Source organism: Protopterus annectens, chromosome 3.part1, assembly GCF_019279795.1.
Source record: "Protopterus annectens isolate FY-2018-M chromosome 3.part1, PAN1.0, whole genome shotgun sequence".
Taxonomy (NCBI): Eukaryota; Metazoa; Chordata; order Ceratodontiformes; family Protopteridae; genus Protopterus; species Protopterus annectens.
In genome coordinates, this window is record NC_056732.1 from 1752815811 (window position 1) to 1752835821 (window position 20011).

The window sequence follows — 20011 nt, forward strand, 5'->3', positions numbered from 1 at the left end:
TAAAACCTAATAAAGATCCAACTAGATGTTCTTCATATTGGGCCATCTCATTACTTAATGTTGATTATAAAATGTTTATGAGTATTTTTGCTGATAGATTGAAGACAATCATTCCCGGCATTATAGATATAGATCAGACAGGCTTCATTGTAAATAGAAATACTTTTGATAATATAAGAAGAACTTTAACATTAATTGATTTTGCAAATAGGAAAAAGAAAGATTTAACACTTATTAGTCTTGATATAAGTTCAGCATTTGATTCAGTAAGTTGGGACTATCTGTTTACCTTACTGAAGTGCACAAACTTCTCAGATGCATTTGTAAATCTAATTGAGCATTTATACAAAGGAACATTGGCTTATATTAAGGTAGGAACATATGTTTCACAAAAAATACTCATTCTTAAAGGTACAAAACAAGGATGTCCACTTTCTCCACTATTATTCACTTTAGTAATGGAGCCTTGGGCTAATTTGATCAGAAACAGTACTGACATAGAGGGTTTTGAAATAGATGAAAATACAACATCCAAAATTCAACTTTTTGCAGATGATGTTCTAATTACATCAGCAGGATCTAATTCTTCTATGCAATCTCTATTTGATAAAATGATGAATTTTAAGAGTATTTCTGGTTTAATATTCAATGAAGAAAAAACTAAAATACTACCTATATATACACGAAAAAATATTCTCATTAGTGATTTTACTAAATATGTACCCAATTCAGGTCAGATAACTTATTTAGGTATAATACTATCAAAAGATATTAACTCTATTATATATAATAATTATAATATCTGTTTTCTTAATATACAAAATCTTTTTAATACCTGGAATAATATGTTTTTTACTATGGAGGAGAGACTTACAATTATTAAAATGATAATATTCCCCAAGATTTTATACTTAATACAATCAATAATACTTCCACCTACAAAAATAATTATCAAGAAACTGAATACACTAATGTTAAATTTCCTATGGGCACCTAATAGACCTAGGATTGCATTAAAGAAACATACTAATAGCTGGTCTCAACCCCGTATTTCTTTTCCAGACTTTAATTTATATACTATCTCTTCTACTGTAAAAGTTATTACTTTATTAATAGATCAGTCATATGTCGCAAAATGGAAAGATTATTGGGAGCTAATTAGTATGCACTTCATGAAAATCTCCTTAACACATAAAAATATGATTGTAAATAACTCCATGTTATGGTTACTAAAGGAATTTTGTACTTCACCTATTACACCTAAACATATGGTTTGTTACCCATTAAATATTATTATTAGCTATCGTAACTTTATATTCATGCACCCTAAGTATAGGGAATGGAATTTTATTGTATTCCCTATAATGTATACTCAGGGTATGCTTTTGTCATCTACTTCTGAAGGAACTCATTTAGCTATAGATAATGATCTAAAGTACTGGTATCAGTTGATATCTGATAATAAAGTTAAAAATCTAGATTTCTTAAAACAAGAATTTGATCTAAGAGAAACTTGCTGGTTAGAGGTTTAGACCTTTAGACAACATCTCATTAATAAAATAGATCTAATGTCTATAACAGTTAAAGAATCTATTCCAACACTGATTGATTACTTGATATTAAATTTACAACATAAAGTTTCTGATAATTTTATGTATGTATGAAAGTTTACCTTTATCAGACAAGAAACTTTACAGTGTAGATTCATACTGGAATTATTTCACTTCTATTAATGGGGACCCACCAAATCAACAAGATTAACAATATATATTGGAATCTGCTTATAGAACTACGTCTTCCATTGTCTGGAGACTTTATACATGGACATTTTTACATAGATCTTTTTATACACCTTTGATGATGAATAAAATAAATAATAAAGATAATTTATGTAAGAGATGTAATGTAGAAATTAATGCTGACTGGGCTCATATGTTTTATGACTGTATAAAATTGAAAGAATACTGGAAGTCAATTAATGAATTTTTGCAGGCTCTTTTTAGAGATAATTTCATTATTTCTAAATCTCTTATATTATTCAACACACCTGTACCTCAAAGTGTTAAAAAGGTTAAGCTTCCCTTGTTATGGTCTATTCTAGCAGTGGCTAGGAAAATAATAACTAGAAATTGGATTTCAGATACACCTCCTTTGTTCAATGAATTTAAAAATGTTATGAATATAGTGTGCCATATGGAAATAAACACAATTAGGACAAGAACAACTAGAAAAACATCTTATTATATTGTATGGGATAATTTACAAAATTTGTTAAAAAAATTCTAATTTCAATAGCACGGTATTTTAGTTTAATTAATTGATCTGATTGTAGTGGATGTCTTTGTAAATACTTTAGTTGTTTTGTTGAATATTATAATAATACCTATTTTTAATTAATTGTATAAAATTGTTATGATATTTCTCTTATATGTTAAAACAATAAACCTGTTTTGAAAAAAAAGACTGTACACTCTGAATTTAGCTACATTTTGCCTAATTGTTAACTGCACTGTGTCTAGTCCATTTAATATATGCTGCCTGTTAACTGCACTGTGTCTAGTCTGTTTAATATATGCTGCATGATATCTTGTATACTTAGCCATATGTCATCACCTAGGTCAAATTTACTTCACATTTTTTCCACTGTTAGAACTTTCACAGAATCTGGTAATTAATCAATTTGTTTCTTAAGTGACTTGATTATGTTTATATCAAAGGTTTTAATACAATTTTATGTACATGCCATAGGGTTTAACAAGAATGACCAAGCTTTTATGTTGGGATTTCTATTCATGGCTGTTTTATAACCATTTAAGATTTTTTTTATGAATTTAGAATTTATATGTTTATGTTTACTTTCTACAAAATGTTCTCTTATTAACAAAAGAAAATTGTTTGCTACCAATTAATATCCTCTATCTTCCAAAAAATTCTCCTATATTTACTAGCCTTCTTACCCCCTATAGTAATTTGACAACCCTTCGCTCAGCCAATAAAGTACTGGTATCCACAGTCAAATCCAAAAATAAGGCCAGTGACTCTCTGTTCGTCAACACTGTTGGCAAATCCTGGAACCTCCTTCCCTATGAACACTCATCTCTCTCCTCAGTAAAAATGTTCAAAAAATAACTCAAACAACACCTTTGTAACCACTGGTTATGCCCATGTAGTATCCCAGACTAATCTTACCACCACTTTCTCTGTAGCCTTCCCACATTACCATTTGCAATTGATTCCTACTCTCTCCATGCCTTAGACAGTAGTCTCAACTTTACCTTTTTAGTCTTTGTAACAGTTGCATTCACGTAAACTTTTTCTAATTGTTTACTTGCTTAGCTAGCAGCAGTAATCTTTTTATCACATAAAAACATCCATATAACCTGTCTTTATACTTCCTACTACATGCTTCCCTTAAGTTGCTATACTACTATAAAATAAATAGTATAACTCTCTGCTAAATACTGCTCCTTGAGCTGCTATATTTATTTGTGTTTTTTTCTTCACCTCTCTTTCTTGTGTGCCACTTTAAAATAGTTTGTTGCTCTGTTTCTTATCCTCTGCTCCTTTTATAATAATATTTTTCTATGTAAAATGTCTATTCTTCAGCTCAAAATAGTACTGTACCTTAAGTTGTTACAGAATTATTTATCTGTACCTGAAGTTGTAAGTTTTGCTTATGTGGAGCTTTTCTCCCCGGGCCTCTACTGAAAATGGACATATATCCAGTTAGACTAGCCCGGTCAACAAATGTAAAATAAAAAATAAAATAAAAAATTCTGTAAATTGTAATGGTAAATTAAAACTTGACTGTAACCATATTTTTTCCTGTGGTTGCCTCCATCTGGCAGAATAAGTGTTATTTATCCATAATGAGATTGTTTGTTAATAGATGACAATACATATATTTCTATATCTGGAAGATTTATACCTCCCTCTTCCCAATCACTTAAATGATGATTCATAGCTAGTTTGGGCTTATTAAGATAAAATAAGAAGTTTAACATCAGGTTATTGAATTGTTTTATGTGAGGTTTGGGGGGGAGGCAGAGAAAGAGCTTGTATGAAATATAATATTTTGAAAAATAATTATTTTGGTTGTATATAACGTCTTCTATTGTAATAAAGAACTTGTTCCATTCATGTATAAGAGACTAATTGTTTAGGATGTTAATATAATTTATTGTGATTATTTTGTCTAATTCATCTGTTAGTGTGACCCCTAAGTATTAGATTTTATTGTCAACAGTTATATATTTAGAAAAATCATTACCTAAGTCTTTCTTATTAGAGTTCATAACTAATAGCCATGTCTTATTTTCATTAAATTTTGGGCCTGAGAATCTTTGGAAATATTCAGTTGTGTTAAGTCAAGTTTTTAGTCAGGCTTCATCATCTTTTAAGGTAAGTAGAATATGATCTTCAAACAACTCTACCTTCATTTCCAGGCTATGATCAAGTTGAATGCCTCTGATATTTTTGTTTTCCTGATTACAGTTTGCAAATGGCTCAATAACTATGGCAAATAAAAAAGGAGACAACATGCATCCCTGTTTTGTGCTTTTGGTAACTTCGACCGATTTGGAAAAAACATTATCCAATCTTTATGTAAGCTAAAGATTTTTCATAGAGCGACTGAATTAATAATATAATATTTTTGAAAAGCTATATTCTTCTAAAAATAACCAAAGATAATCCCAGTGAACAGAATCAAAGGCACTGTTTATATCTAGATTAACTATTGTAAAACTAATGTAATCTATTAAGGAGAGGATTCTTTTAATATTATCATATGTGTTTCTGTCTTTTATAAAGCGAGTTTGGTCTTCATCTATTAAGAATGGGAGTACCCGTTTAATTCTGGCTGCATGTATTGCCATAAACATTTTATAGTCAAAATTTAAAAAAGATACAGGTATGTAAGAAAACATTCACTTGCATTTTTGTCTGGATATTATGGTGTATTTCCAAGAAGAAAGAGTGTTTTTACCCTCTTTTACTAATGTAAACACTTTCAGTAATATTACTAAGGCTTCTTTGGTTAGAAGTTTAAACATCTCTGGAATCATATTATCTGTGCCAGGTGCTTTGTTTAGTTTTAAGTTAGTAATTTGGCATTTGAGCTCAGTCATTGTAATTGGTCTGTCTATTAATTTTATGTCATCTAAAGAAAGACTTTAATATGTTTTGTGATTCTATTTTTCTTTTTGGGTATTAGCTTTATGAAAATATAGCTTAAATGCTTCTAGTATCCCTTCTAAGTCGGATACTTTTTTCCTAGTGTCTGGTATGTATATTGCCCAAGATACACAAAAATTTATTGAAGCCTTCTGGAAGACCTATTGTTTCAGGGCGGAAGTATTCTTTGCATAATTTGGGCATTTTTTTACATAACTTTTTTGTACCATATGTCAATGCACTGCCTTCTTTTCTGACTGATGTGTTTGATTTTTTGAACAAAATTAGAGATGTTAAATGGAACAAACATATGTTTTGGGTAACCATTGATGTAAAAAGCCTTTACACAAATATCAGCCATAGATTTGGCATTGAGGCTATTAGATTTTTTTTGGGTGATTCTCCTGTTACTGAATTTATAGTGGTGTTGACGCAGTTTTCTTTAACAAATAATTTTTTGAATTTAATAACATGTTATACCATCAGAAACAGGGCACTGCAATGGGGGCTGCCTTTGCCCCCATGTATGCAAACTTAGCTATGGGACTGTTTGAATTGGAGTGTATATATAGACATGAATTTTTTCATAAAAATGTCATCAAGTACTTTAGATACGTGGACGACTTGATTTTTTGGTAGAAGGTGAACAGGTCCTGGTTCATCAATTCTTTGCAGACCTAAACTCCAACAGGTTCTTTTTACAGTTTGATGGCCTAAGCATAGACACTTGTCTTCCTTTTCTTGATGTTATACTTGACATCTCCAGTGGTCATAAGCTTGTTACCTCAGTAAATAGGAAATTTGTAGGAGCCACTCAATATGTACATGGTTTAAGTGGTCATCTTCCTCATACCATTAATTCTCTACCATATGGTGAAATGCTTCGCATTTCCAGATTATGTAACAGCAATGAAATATTTTATAGGGAATTAAATTTGTTGTATAACTCATTTTCTAAAAGAGGCTACCAGGGTGCTATATTAGAGGACAGTTATAGAAAATTCTGTGGATATACAGAAAATGGAAATAGATATACTAGGACTTGTAATAAGTTTGGTAGTTTAACAACTCTGAATAATATGCCAGAAGAGAAAGAGACAATGTATTTTGTCACTATGTATGGGTGTTTCACCACTGAGTTTATTAAAATAATTTTTCAATTTTGGAATTACTTATGCTCTTTGAGCAATGTTAAGACATGGTTAAATGTGGACTTAAAGTTTTCTTATCGCAAGGGAAGAAGTATTAAAGATATATTAGTGAAAAGCAAATTTAGCTTTTCATGTGATACTGCAATATACAATATTGACAGCAGAGGGACTCACCAATGTGGTAAATGCAAAGCTTGCAGATTTGTGGTTCCATATTTTGAGTATATTAATAAGATTCCTTTTAGAACAAAAAATTATTTTTATTGTAATTCTGATAAAGTTATTTATGCTCTTTGTTGTCCTTGTAGGAAGTTTTATATAGGAGAAACCAAGAGAGCCTTCAAAGTAAGGCTCTTGGAACATATCAGGGATATCATTAATAAAAAAGAAGAAAGCCCTGTAGCCATGCATTTTTTGGAATTTCACAATGGTGATTTTAAAGAATTACAAGCTACAGTTTTAGAGCAGATACAGGATTGTAAATATAGTAATTTGAATATAAAGCAAATGTTATTGCATAAAGAATCTGTATATATTTTAAAATTTAAAACTTTATTTCCTAATGGCTTAAATGAAGATTTTAACTGGAAAATGCTGTTAAACTAATTTCTAGCATTTTATATTTGTTAATTGTTTAATTGTGTTAATTGATTAATTATTGTGGTATATATATATGTGTGTAGTGTTTCATTTCATTTGTACTCCTTGAAGGCTTATGCCGAGACGTCAGAGAGAGAGTTTGCAATAAATTGTTTTTGGTGGATCCTGCTTTGTTGTTCTTTACGTATATTTCCTTTATCTGATTTGCTTTTATAATTTTTTTAGTTCTATTAGCTATTCTTTTCTGATTCTTGGGATTCATTGAATAGGAACACAGTTTAATCTTCTCTAGATTAACTATTGTCTTATGATGCAGTGTCTCAGAATATTTCTTATTTATTTCATCTAGTTCATTTTTCAAATTTGCCTTTCCCTTCTGAATGTCTAATTTCAATGCATCAATTCTTGTTTGTAATTCCAGCAAATTGGCTGTTATTTCTGATCAGTAAACCTCCCTCTTCAGACCTGAATAATAATTTCAAAAATAGGCTATACAAATGTAATCTAAACCTTAATGCCTGTGTGTGTTAAGACCAGGACCCAGTCAATTTTAGGACAAGATTACCTATCTTTGGCCAGGGGTATTTTAGAAGACAAGTTGACCAGTCAACACACTCATCCATCTTCTTAATTCATCCTTAACCCCAAGTATGAAAAAACCTGTATGCAATCGCATCCTGTACTTACTGCTGAAGGTGGCATCAGGAAGTGACTTCTGGAACAATCCCTCCTCCTTCTGTAGCTCCTGATGGAACCTCATCATCTTTGTTAATCAGAAACAGAAGATGCTCTAGTGGGATGTTATAACCTGTACAATGAAGTAAGCAAAGATTTTATAGTTTAAAACAGTCTTTGCCATGATGACTACAATGTATGTGCAGTCATATATCCATTCAGAACCAAAACACAGTGAAAATAACACAATGAATAGAACATTCCATCAAAAACCAAGCATGAAGAATGGTCAGCACAATCTAAAGAACACACTGGCCAGAATACTGTTTCAGAAATCACAGATGAAAAGTGGTAACTACAGTGGATGAAGAACTACTCTCTCTACTCACACTAATGTACATTCAGGTTCTCTCACATTAGAGTACATACAGGCTCTCTCACATTACTATACTTTCAGATTCTAACATTGCTGTACATTTGGGTTCTCTATCTTGACGTGATCATCACTACCCTTACTTGTCTACAGCTCTTCCATATCTGTACCTTGTTTTTCCCTACATGTCCGTACCTTCTGAGAATGACTAATTAATAGGCACTTTCTTCCAGTGCCTACGTATTTCTCATTACAACAAAAGGCATGAACTATTTGCATTGACCAGCCCGGCTCAAGTCCTAAACTTCTAAGTGTAAGCTGTGGTTTGAGAACTGCTACATCCATAGTTCTGTTACATTTTTAACTGATTTTCACCTTGTTCTGTCTATACTCCCATGTTCTTGAACAGGAACTTTGTGCCACAGTCTAGTTATCAGCATCATAAAGTCCCCAAAACAAGACAATGATTCCACTAGGTCATGAAAATAATTCCAGAAGTATTAGCAGTATTTGGAGAACTTGGAAAAAAAAAAACATGATGTATACAAGGCTGCCCAGTGACAGCTAGCCCAGGAGCTGACTCAACTGCAAGACTTATCAGCAAGTGGTAGGATATGACATCATCCATTTGAAAAGGTGACAAATGGGTTTGTTCACAGGATAGGATATGGCACAGTAAGCCTGGGAAGTTGGGATAAGACATTGGTTCACTCACTGACATTGCCAGTATGTGTTGGGATGACATGAGAGATGACTGTATTAGATCATTGCCTGACTTGATAGAATGGGACACGATCAGGATTGAAAAGCTGGATATGAAGAAGAGGGTAAATGAGACATCAGTATGTGTAAAGAAGGAAAAACGCATGTTTGAGTACAAATGAAAGGGCTCCCTGACAGAAATGACAACATGCTGAGGGATGGGATGTGATTAGGTCAGAACAAAATGACATAAAGTGGATAAATTATTAACTTTTCATCACATGTTGAGATGGGACACAGTAAGTGTGAGAGATTGCTACATGTCTGGATGGGGCCGCTGACTTGTTTATTTATTCATGCATTATGGCAGGTAGACTGGACAAAGCACTGCTCATTTTCAGAAATAATCAAGAAGATGTAAGTCTGGCAGTTAGTGCAGAGGACTGATACAATGAGCTGTTAACAAGCTGCTTCCTGTAGTCCATGGTTCAGTTTCCTCAGCTTCCATTGGCTTATTCTGAGACTTTGAGCAAGTCACTTAACTAGACAGTCAGGAAAATGGGCTATGCTTCTCAGTGTTCTCCTGGATCACATGCCTAAGAATTACCCATGAGAATATAAGAGTACAAGGTTTGAATAGATTATGTTTTAGAAGCAATAAAAAATATTGCATAGCCAAGCATTTTAAAATAAAGCATGAAGTACACTTGTATGAAGGTTCCCCTTAACTGTAGCTGTCTGAATAAAAGGATCACAGCTGCATCTTATTCGTAAAGCACGAGTATGACAACACTCCTAAAACAGTCACATGTTCTCACAGCTGCATCTTATTCGTAAAGCACGAGTATGACAACACTTCTAAATCAGTCACATGTTCTCACAGCTGCATCTTATTCGTAAAGCACGAGTATGGCAACAATTCTAAATCAGTCACATGTTCTCACAGCTGCATCTTATTCGTAAAGCACGAGTATGACAACACTTCTAAAGCAGTCACATGTTCTCACAGCTGCATCTTATTCGTAAAGCACGAGTATGACAACACTTCTAAAGCAGTCACATGTTCTCACAGCTACATCTTATTCGTAAAGCACGAGTATGACAACACTTCTAAAGCAGTCACATGTTCTCACAGCCACATGTTATTCGTAAAGCACGAGTATGACAACACTTCTAAAGCAGTCACATGTTCTCACAGCTGCATCTTATTTGTAAAGCACGAATATGACAACACTTCTAAAGCAGTCACATGTTCTCACAGCTGCATCTTATTCGTAAAGCACGAGTATGACAACACTTCTAAAGCAGTCACATGTTCTCAAAGTGCTGCAAGTCTACCTCCCACACTAAAGGCATCTGCTGGAAACTCAATAATAAGGGGGGAAATAACCTGCATTTCCTTCTATTCCCTTTGGGGCTCGATATCACCACCAACTGTGCACGAGTCCCTGACCACATTCTGGGAGGGTGGATGGGGTCCTACCCAGAAAAAAACAAACACACCTTGCTAGCCACCAACACATAAGCTAAATCCTCAGGGAATTATTAAACCATAGACCAAGAAATTGTGGAAACCATACTACCTAAGGCTAAAGGAATATCATCTCCTCACCATCGTAACAGAAAAATGCAGAAATAAATTCCACTAAAGACATAAAGCAAAAAATCCAAGTTGTATGAATGCAAGATGGTGCTCAAAGATCAGCCCTTCTTGTACAGCTGTTGAAATCTGCCTTACCTCAGGGGAAAGGATGGCAAGAAATATAAGGAAATACAAGGGAACAGAACTGTGGGAATTCCTACTGCAGCAACGAGCCTGTCATTTGAAATGTTACAATTACAGTGAGCACCATCCAACAACTACATTCTGTTCATCACGAGGATCACTGATGCACCAGGTCCCCACAACATGAGCAGTTGTACAGCAATACGATCCCTCATTCCAGAGATAGGTGTCACTCTAAAGCAAGCCTTTCAGGCATCAAAGGCAAAACCAGCTCTAATTGTAGACTGGATATCCAACCTGAAATGCTTGAAGGAAGTGCAAACAAAAGTTAATGCTGTTACCTTATAAATACTTTGTGATGATGCATTTTGCAGGTGTCCCATTGGAGAGAGAGATAATCCCCAGACTTGGTTAGTCAAGCTCTTGCAATGATGACTGTCTAAGAAAGTGAAGCAGTTTCTTAATCATTTTAGCTGCACCCTGCTTTCTAAGCATAAAGGAGACAAAGTGGAAGTAAAAGTCTTGTATCCCTTTATCATATAGTGCCCTACCTGTGTAGAATCACTTCCCTCTTGTTATAACAGCTGACATAAAACATAGGAAAATGTACACGATAATTAAAGGAGAGGCCTGAAATTTCCTTGGGTATGAGGGAAGGTTGGTTCTAGCTCAGCACAACATTGTCCTTAAGAAAGAATGCACAGGGCTTGTAATAGAACAAATAGAATGAAATGCAACTAGGAAAGTCAGTAGCTTAGATAACGTACTAAGGCACCTAGCATCTTTCTTCTCCTCAAAGTTGTTATGCCCATATTAAACAGCAAAGGTCATTATAACTTCATCATTAAGTTGATAGTAAGATTAAATAAAACAAATTACTCCTAGGATTTTACCAATGGAAACTCTGATACAATAATGAAAACATACAAAGATATGCTCAGTGACCATAAAAACCTCATCAGTATACAAATAATAACTTCTACTACACAATGAAGAGTCATTAGTATTCAAAAACAAGCATCATGATTGGGCAGACCAACCAGCGTACCAGTTATAAATCGAGCATATACGAATACAAAAAAGTCCGGCCACTAAACTACCATTGAGTAGCTAGACCTTCTTCTATTCATATATGATATGAAGCCATACTTCTCAGCTGTATAGATTTTCGCCTCATATTTTCAGTCTGTTCCTTAGAAAATTTATCATTTTCTGACAACTCAGCGAAGAGTGAAATCACTAAGTAATGACAAGCATTTGAGTTTCAGACGTTATAACCTTCAGACAACACAGGCTAACACAAATCCTGTTATTCCAGCAGCTTTTTAAGTTTGTAAAAGCAACATTTACAGTCTGCTCTTCAGACAATGCACACAAACACAAATCTTGTTATTCTAGCAGCTTTCTAAGTTTGAGCACAATCTGCTCCTATTTTGGGGCCTTTGTCCCCTGTTTAAGGCTTTGCCCTCATTTCTTGAGCTAAGAGGTTGAGAGTTGTATATGGAGAACAGACTAAATACAAGAAAAACAGGTACATTCTGCAAAACTAAAGAAACATACCCAATTTTCCTTGTATTTCTCCACTGTCTTGGTAGACTCTCATAACTCTGAGCTGTCCAAGTTGTGTAGTAAAAAAAAAACAAAAGGGCAATGGAAATCCTGTTTTGTGCAGTGCTTCTACTGAACAGCACTGACATACTGTGGCAAACATGGGGAATGGAAGTCCCGTGCACATGTGCTGTGCATCAACAAAAGTGGAAGTACAGGAAACAATGTGGATGAACACATGGTGCCATTATACAAATACATTACTGAAGATAGGTAAGCAATTTCTTTCTTAAATAATGTCATTGTATAATTGCAATAACTGACTCATGGGTGTGGGTATATGAGTATTTAGTCACGGATGTCTTTGTTTAAACACTCGGGCTTCGCCCTTGTGATCAAACCATGCCAGCTATGGGTAAATCCTCATATACCCACACCCACTGACTGGTTATTACTTAATGATATTATTAATGTCTTCATTTGCAAGCAGTTGCTGGTGAGGTACAAATGTACACTTTTATGTACACTTGTAACTTCAACTCCATTGAATCAAAAGGTAAATGTGAAAAGGAGAGCCTAAGCTTTCAGCAATTATACAAATCATCCAAAACAAGAATAAATGAAGTACAGAAACTTTATTTTTCTTATTAAATCCTCAAGATCCAATCAACTTGGTCACAAAAATGGAAAACAACAACAAGGTTTTCTTTAAATTACATCAGAAAATTGAAATGGAAAAGTTAGAAAACTAACATTATTCATAAATAACAAACTGGTCATCTGGCAACTTCACAAATTGAATCTATAGTCTATAAAGAACATAATCTTCAAAGGGAGTTATAATTTCTTTATGATAACTACTGTCACACACAAAATTGAATCCGAAATTCCATGGGGCAGGAAAAACATTGGTTTTCTATGGTGAAGAAAAACCTACCTAAACATACATCAGCCTGTTAAAAAGATTAGCATGTGGAAACATCCCTAACCTGTGGTGAAAGGCAGCAGTAGTACTGATTTACAAAAGGCAAGGGAACACAACAGATCCAGACAGTTTTAGACCAGCCTGACCTGTATTCTCTGTAAAATCATGATTCATAGCCATTTACAACATTTTAACTGCATCAACAAATTACTTCCCATCATACAAATATATAGTGGGAAATTCTGTAGTAAACATATATGGTTGTGTTACAAAATCATCAAATTATTATATCACAAGAAAAGTGCATGCAAAACCTTCAAACATTACCCAACCCAGGGCAACAAGGCTAGTGTGAACCCCATTCAAAAACAGCTTACTAAAACAATGAAATGAAGCAAAGCTTCATTCATCACTAAACTAGCCAACAGAATGAGGGAGAACAATAAGGATTTCTGCATCAGCAGCATCATCAACCAACCCCCTCCCCCAGAATTTCTACATTAGGTCAGTTGTTCCAACTTTCAACACCCTCTCCAAATTCAGTGCCACTCTCCTACCTCATGTCTGTCACACATCTTCTCTCATGCACTGTGTCCTATACTGGCTGGACATCCTTGTTTTTTCCCATCTCTCCCAAATGTTCTTCAACATATCAGCTCCTGCTTTCCTGCACCTGTTACTGAGCCAGAATCATCTGTTCTACTTGAACTTCTCTACAACTGAGGCTGCTTTGGCTTCTGCTCTGATGTCCTGATTTCTTAGCTGTTCAACAGTGCACATCCTACCACACATCTCAAGCACTTACCACTTCTAGCTTTCTCATCTGCTGTGCATTCACTGCCCAGGTTTCTGTGCCACACAGAGGCACTGCTTGCACCACTGTTTTATGCACCTCAAATTTCATCTCCTTTGCCATTCTTCTGCCACACACTACCCTGTACACTCTGTGCCAGTTGGCTATTGCACCTCTGATTCTAGCTTTGACTCCCTTATCTAGATTCCCCTTCTCTTTAACCACCCCTCCGAGATACCTAAAGCTGTTTACCTGAAGCCATTAACCAGTTCCACTACTCTGCTTCTCTCTCAGTTGTCTGCTTCTTTCGATTTCATACATTTGCTGCCATGGAAACATTCTTGGCCATGCTCACTTTCATCCCATAAGGCTTCAGTTTTGCATTCCCCTTTCCTATTTGATGAGGTTCCCCTCCAGAGTCTGCTTATTGTGTGACATTGTCTGCATACACCAGCTTTCCAGATCTGTCCCCCTTTGACCTGCTTGCTACTGTAGTCCATCACTAATATGAACAGCAGTGAGCTCAGAACTGAACCATAATGCACCGTGAACCCCTTTGTGTGTGTGTGTGTGTGTGTGTGTGTGTGTGTGTGTGTGTGTGTGTGTGTGTGTGTGTGTGTGTGTGTGTCTGGGTCCCTTTTACATAGCTTGCTCTAATTCTACCAATGTTTCTAAGGCTTCAAACCATCTCAGGACTGTCCAAATCAAATTAAACAACTAATTTCTATGTTAAATTGTTAATCGCTATGTAATCCAATGTAACTACTGTCTGTTTTTTACTGTGGAACTTTTTCTCCACGGGCCTCCGCTGAAAATGGACCCACGTCCAGTCGGACACTCCTGGTCAACAAATTTTAAATAAATAAATAAATAAATAAAAATTCCTTGGAACTTTGTCATTTTTCCAAATCTAGGAATGCACCACTAGACTTTTTCTCATCTCCAGGTTCTTCTCCACTATTTGTCTCACTTCAAAACTTAAATCAGTTGTGCTGCATCCTGATATGAATCTGAACTGCTCATCTTTCCTCTTATTTCTACTACTCTGCATATTTATCAATTACCCCTCCAGCACTTTCATGTAGTGTGGCAGGAATCTGATATGTCTGTACTGCTCACACTTGTAAATATTCCCTTTCTTCTGCATTAATATTTACTCTGATAAAATCCTAGCACCCCCCCCAGATTAACCAGTTGCTTTTCGCCTTCTTCAGCATGGAAATTGTTTGTGTATATGTCACAACCCAGAAGGATCAATAATTGTATCCACTTTACAATGTCTGACAATGGCATTCATGCATGAGGCCCACTGAAAATGCAAACTGTTCTTATGAAGCACATTTCAACAGTGGTGAGAATCACTACTGAACTAATCTTTATTGATAGGTCTTCAAATAATAAATGCGGAATAACGCCAATAACTAGGGACTCCAATCTCTTAGGGGGGGCTATAGCTGGTGTTTGGGCACTTAATAGTAAAATAGCTGAGGGAAGCAATAGGCCACCCACTGATCTATACAGAAAAAAAAAATCCTCCCTAACTAGGTTGCCTTCAACATAAGATTTTCTTGGAATCATTTCAAGATGGATTCATTCCTGCTTAACTACGAAATCCATAACCATGCTCTTACACAAGCCTCATAAGGAAATGGATTTGCTGCAAAATGTGCACTCTATTTCCCTTTTAAATGCATCTGCAAAAATAGCAGACCACCACTGGTGACAGTTTCATTCTTTTATCATAGAATCCCAACACCTATTTATCCATACAAATCTCACCCTCAGACACTACTAAGGAAGATTTTGTGGCCTTAAACATAGCCTATCTTACACTGCATTGAAGAGACATGGCACTGGCCAGCATATCTGTATACACCTATATATACACCAATAAAAAGTCCTCTTTGAGCTTTCCATATCAAGACTGGCAATCAAAAGGGCAATATATGTGTATATTTCACATATATGCATACACACACATTATATATATATATATATATATATATATATATATATATATATATATATATATATAGATAGATATATATAGATATATATATATATATATATATACACACACACACACACACACACACACACACACACACACACACACACACACACACACACACACACATCCTGTGACGCCCATGCACTGGCCCAGCAATCAAGGAGCCTCAATCCTCACCACCAACATCAGTGAGGGGCGTCCATACAGGGAAAGGATAATAAATACACACACAGTAAAGTACAATTTCCCTTAAGAGAACACAGGGATCACAGTCAGTTTGGGGCTGGTTTCTCCCTTTCTCTCCAGGTCCCCAATAAGACTCCCCACTGGCACAGCTATAGGGTCTAGATCTTAGCCTAGTGGGCAAGCTAAAATCTCCAGCACCCTCTCTCCCGTGCTTCGTGCCCTTACTCAAGTAGCTGGCATGCACACACTTTGAGATAAGAGTTATATACAACCACACAGACACTCCTGGGGAAGGCTGGCACAGATTCTCCAGCTGTGCCACCTTTTACCCAGACTATATGGTAGAAATCACTGCCACCATTACCCAGACTATATGGTAGAAATCACTGCCACCACCCAGCAAATATTTATCAGCAACTCAAAGGCCCTTATGAAACAGTGTCCAATTATTACTGTGCAATACTATTATCCAAATGGTAAGTGCAACCTAACAGTCAAGACTTATTTGGAGCGATTTGGTACAGTATCACTATATACATGCAATGTACTCTTAGAACTTATCTTTACACAAAACAGCCACAGTTGAAAGTTTTAAAAATATTTAATAATAAATAAAAAAAACACAAGACAATACTTCTTACTACACAGTGCTAGTCAAAAGTTCAGAGATCACAGAGGGATACTTAAAATAATACAGTAGAAAAGTTCTGACATCACAGAAAAACAAACTAGTCTAATATTCCTATTTCCTAGCTATATCTAAGAGAAAACACAGTTCTAAAATCCTGCTTATATATAGACACAGGCAGAGTGGTGAGTTGGATGTTCTCAAGACAAATGCTCCAATGCTGTCATTCTTTCTGTCCTTAAATTGATAACACAGTACCACTGATTAATTTCAGATTACTTCATTTCTTTCTGGTTCCCAGGCTAGCAGACTCTCAGAGGTTAATAGTCCCATTGATCTTGCAGCTGGTCAGGAACCAGAGCAATAAAAGAAATTATACATGTAAATTCTAGCCATTAACTCTGGCCTCAAAACAATAGGCAAAATTCCTTCATACAGACATATCAGCTCCAAGTTTTGACATCAAAGAATTGACTTGTTAGCTTTGTTACAGCAGAGTGCACTGTTACAGTTTTGCAGTTCTACATTTAACACCATTTTTCCCATTTAAGAGAACAAGACTGTGGTCTATATTTACAAATGACAGAATTATCTCCAAAATTCTATCTGGCTAGGCTGGTAGCCTTCACCTATCGTGAACTCAAGCTAATTTTTCAAGTGACCCTTGAGAAACGTTGCTTGAGAGGGTTAGGTCTATCTGAGTATACCTTACCCCATTCCCTGTCTTGACAGCCCATCTGCATTGGCATTGCTAATCCCACTGCGGTGCTGCACTGACATATATGCTTGCAACCCTAGGCTCCATCTTAGCAACTTGGCATTTTGCTGCCTGGCTTTGTTTAACCATGTTATGGGGTTGTGATCTGTCACTACAGTGAATTTTCTTCGACACAGATAAGGCTGAAGTTTCTGAAGTGCCCACACTATGGCTAGACATTCCTTTTCTACAGCTGCATAGCATTCCTCCCTGGGATGGAGTCTACGACTGAGATAAACCACTGGGTGCTCTTCTCCCTCTGAAGAAATCTTGCTAAGTACAGCCTCCACCCCATGGTTCAAAGCATCCACCTACACAACAAATTATTTGCTGTAATCTGGACTGGCTAACACAGGGGGTCCTCCCAAACCTTTTTTAAGCTTCTGGAAAGCCTGCTCACTTGCTGGGGTCCACACTACCTCATCTGGCCTGTTCTTCCTTGTCAGGTCTGTGAGGGGAGCAGCTAAGATACTATAACTGGGGACGTCCTTTCTGTAGTACCCTGCTGTCCCTAAGAATGCCCTTACCTGCTTTTTGGTAACAGGAGCAGGCCATGCCTGAATGGCTTCTACTTTGGCAAGTTGTGGCCTGATCTTACCACTCCCCACTCTATGTCCCAGGTAGAAGACCTCTGCCATACCCACCTGACATTTGCTGGGCTTAATGGTCAACTCTGCCCTCTGTAGTCGGCCCAGCACCTCCTTGACATACTGAAGGTGCTCTTTCCAGGAATGGCTGTAGATGGCAATATCATCTAGGTAAGCAAGGGCAAACCCTTCTACTCCTGCTAGGATATGATCTACAAAGGCCGACTTCTCTTTAGCACTGGGAGTCAAAGGCACCTGCCATTAACCCTTGGTATGATCAGTGGTTGTAAGATACTTAGCCCCACCCAGCTGGTCTAGGACCTCATCTGTCATAGGCATAGGGTAAGCATCTGACTCTGTGTGACTATTTTATTTCCTGTAGTCCACATAGAACCTGGTGCTGCCATCTTTCTTTGGCACCAGCACCACTGGGGAGGCCCAGGGACTGCTGGACTCTTGAATCATCCCTAGTTCCAACATCTCTTGTATCTCCTCCCTCAGAGTCTGTTTGACTCTCTCAGGCACAATATAAAGGGCCCATAGAGCAACTCAAAGGGTGAAAAACCTGTGGATTCCTGGGGAACCTCTCTGTAAGCGAACAACAGATGGGGCAAATATTTGTCCCACTGCCTCTAAAACTGGTCTGCACATGCTTGTAGCATGGACTTGATTGTAGAGTTTAACCTCTCAACAAGACCATTAGTCTTGGGATGGTAGGGGGTGGTCTTCATGTGCTTCACTCCACAGTACTTCCACAGACAAGCCAGCAGGTCTGACATGAAATTGGCACCTCTGTTAGTCAGTATTTCTTTTGGGAAACCTACCCTGCCGAAAAGTATTTGCCACCTTTTCAGCCTCAATGGAGGACAGAGCCACTACCTCAGGGTGTCGTGTAGCATAATCCACTACCACGAAGATATATTTTTCCCTGTGGAACTTGGGGTACTCAGAGGTCCCACAATATCTATGGCTACCATCTGAAATGTGCCTCACTAGCTACCTGCCTCAGGCCTTGCAATGTTAGGTCTGAGAGCTGAGCCTGTCTCAACTCTCTCTTTGTAACCCTTCCCAGCTCCCCTTCCACAGGAAGTCTGGCATCCCCTGACAGTGTTGCCTCGCTGTCAGGATGGGTACTACTACTCACCTATGCCCTTGCGGTCACTCTGTCCAAGGGAACATCAGTACTCACCAGCAGCTGTGGCTCCTCTTTAGTCTCACTGCTACACCGTAGCTTCCTCCTTGAAGTAACCACCTCACCAGTCCTGGCTGCAAGTATGTGGTCTGTCTGGGTCTCCCCCACGTGACCAGATCCACATGCTTGTCTCGTAGCCTGACTGCATGTAACTGCATAAGCACATAGTACTGCCTCATCAAAATCCTTCACTAACAGGACATCTGCAGGATGGTAGTTCAGTACCCCTGTTGTCTCAAGACAACCTACTACTAGCATTTTATCTTTCCCACTTACTGGCTCTCTCACTTTTTGTTCCCCATCTTGCCTCAGTGGACATCTGTATGCCACATGGGCCCACTGGTTGCATTCAAAACATTTAACCCTAGGTCCTGGACATGTACGTTGTGGCTTCCCCTGCTACTGGTAGATTCTGTTGGGGCAGTCTGTGCTGCCCACCATGGGTTCCTTTAGACCCATGAGCAGTATTGAGGGTCCCTTTCCTGTGCAGGGATGCCCTGCTTGCTAAGTATAGGTCTACCTTCTTCACCAAGTCATCTGAAGTAGCACATTGTCTATCAGCTAACCAGATCCTCATATCCTCAGGCAAAGTGCCAAGGGCTTGTTCCCTCACCAAAAGGTCTGCCAGTTCTTTAAAAGTGGTGACCTGACATCCAATCACCCACCTATGAAAATAAGTGCTCGGTTCAGCAACATATTCACACACACTTTCATCTGCCATGTGTCTATGCTCACAAAACTTTTTCCTATACATTTCAGGTGTTAGCTTAAACAAGTTCTTAACCGCAGTATAATTAAAACAGTCAATGTCAGACATTTTAGACAACACAGTTGCAGGTTTACCATGGAGTACGGGGGTCAGGAACCATACCCAGAGCCTTTGGTCAACATCATACTGTCTACATACCCTCTCAAACATATGAATGAAACTATCAAAATTATCCCCCTCTTTAAAATGCGGAAGAAATTTACTGACCTTTTG

General features: G+C 37.0%; 1 protein-coding gene across 1 annotated transcript in view; it reads right to left on the reverse strand.

Annotated features, from left to right (window-relative positions):
- The window catches only part of LOC122798660 (gastrula zinc finger protein XlCGF57.1-like), a 165626-nt gene that overhangs the window by 89877 nt on the left and 55738 nt on the right, over positions 1–20011 (reverse strand). Inside the window, exon 3 of the mRNA XM_044067747.1 lies at positions 7614–7734. Coding sequence (XP_043923682.1) covers positions 7614–7689 — 76 coding nt within the window. The 5' untranslated portion in view covers positions 7690–7734. The remainder of the gene's footprint in view (positions 1–7613; positions 7735–20011) is intronic.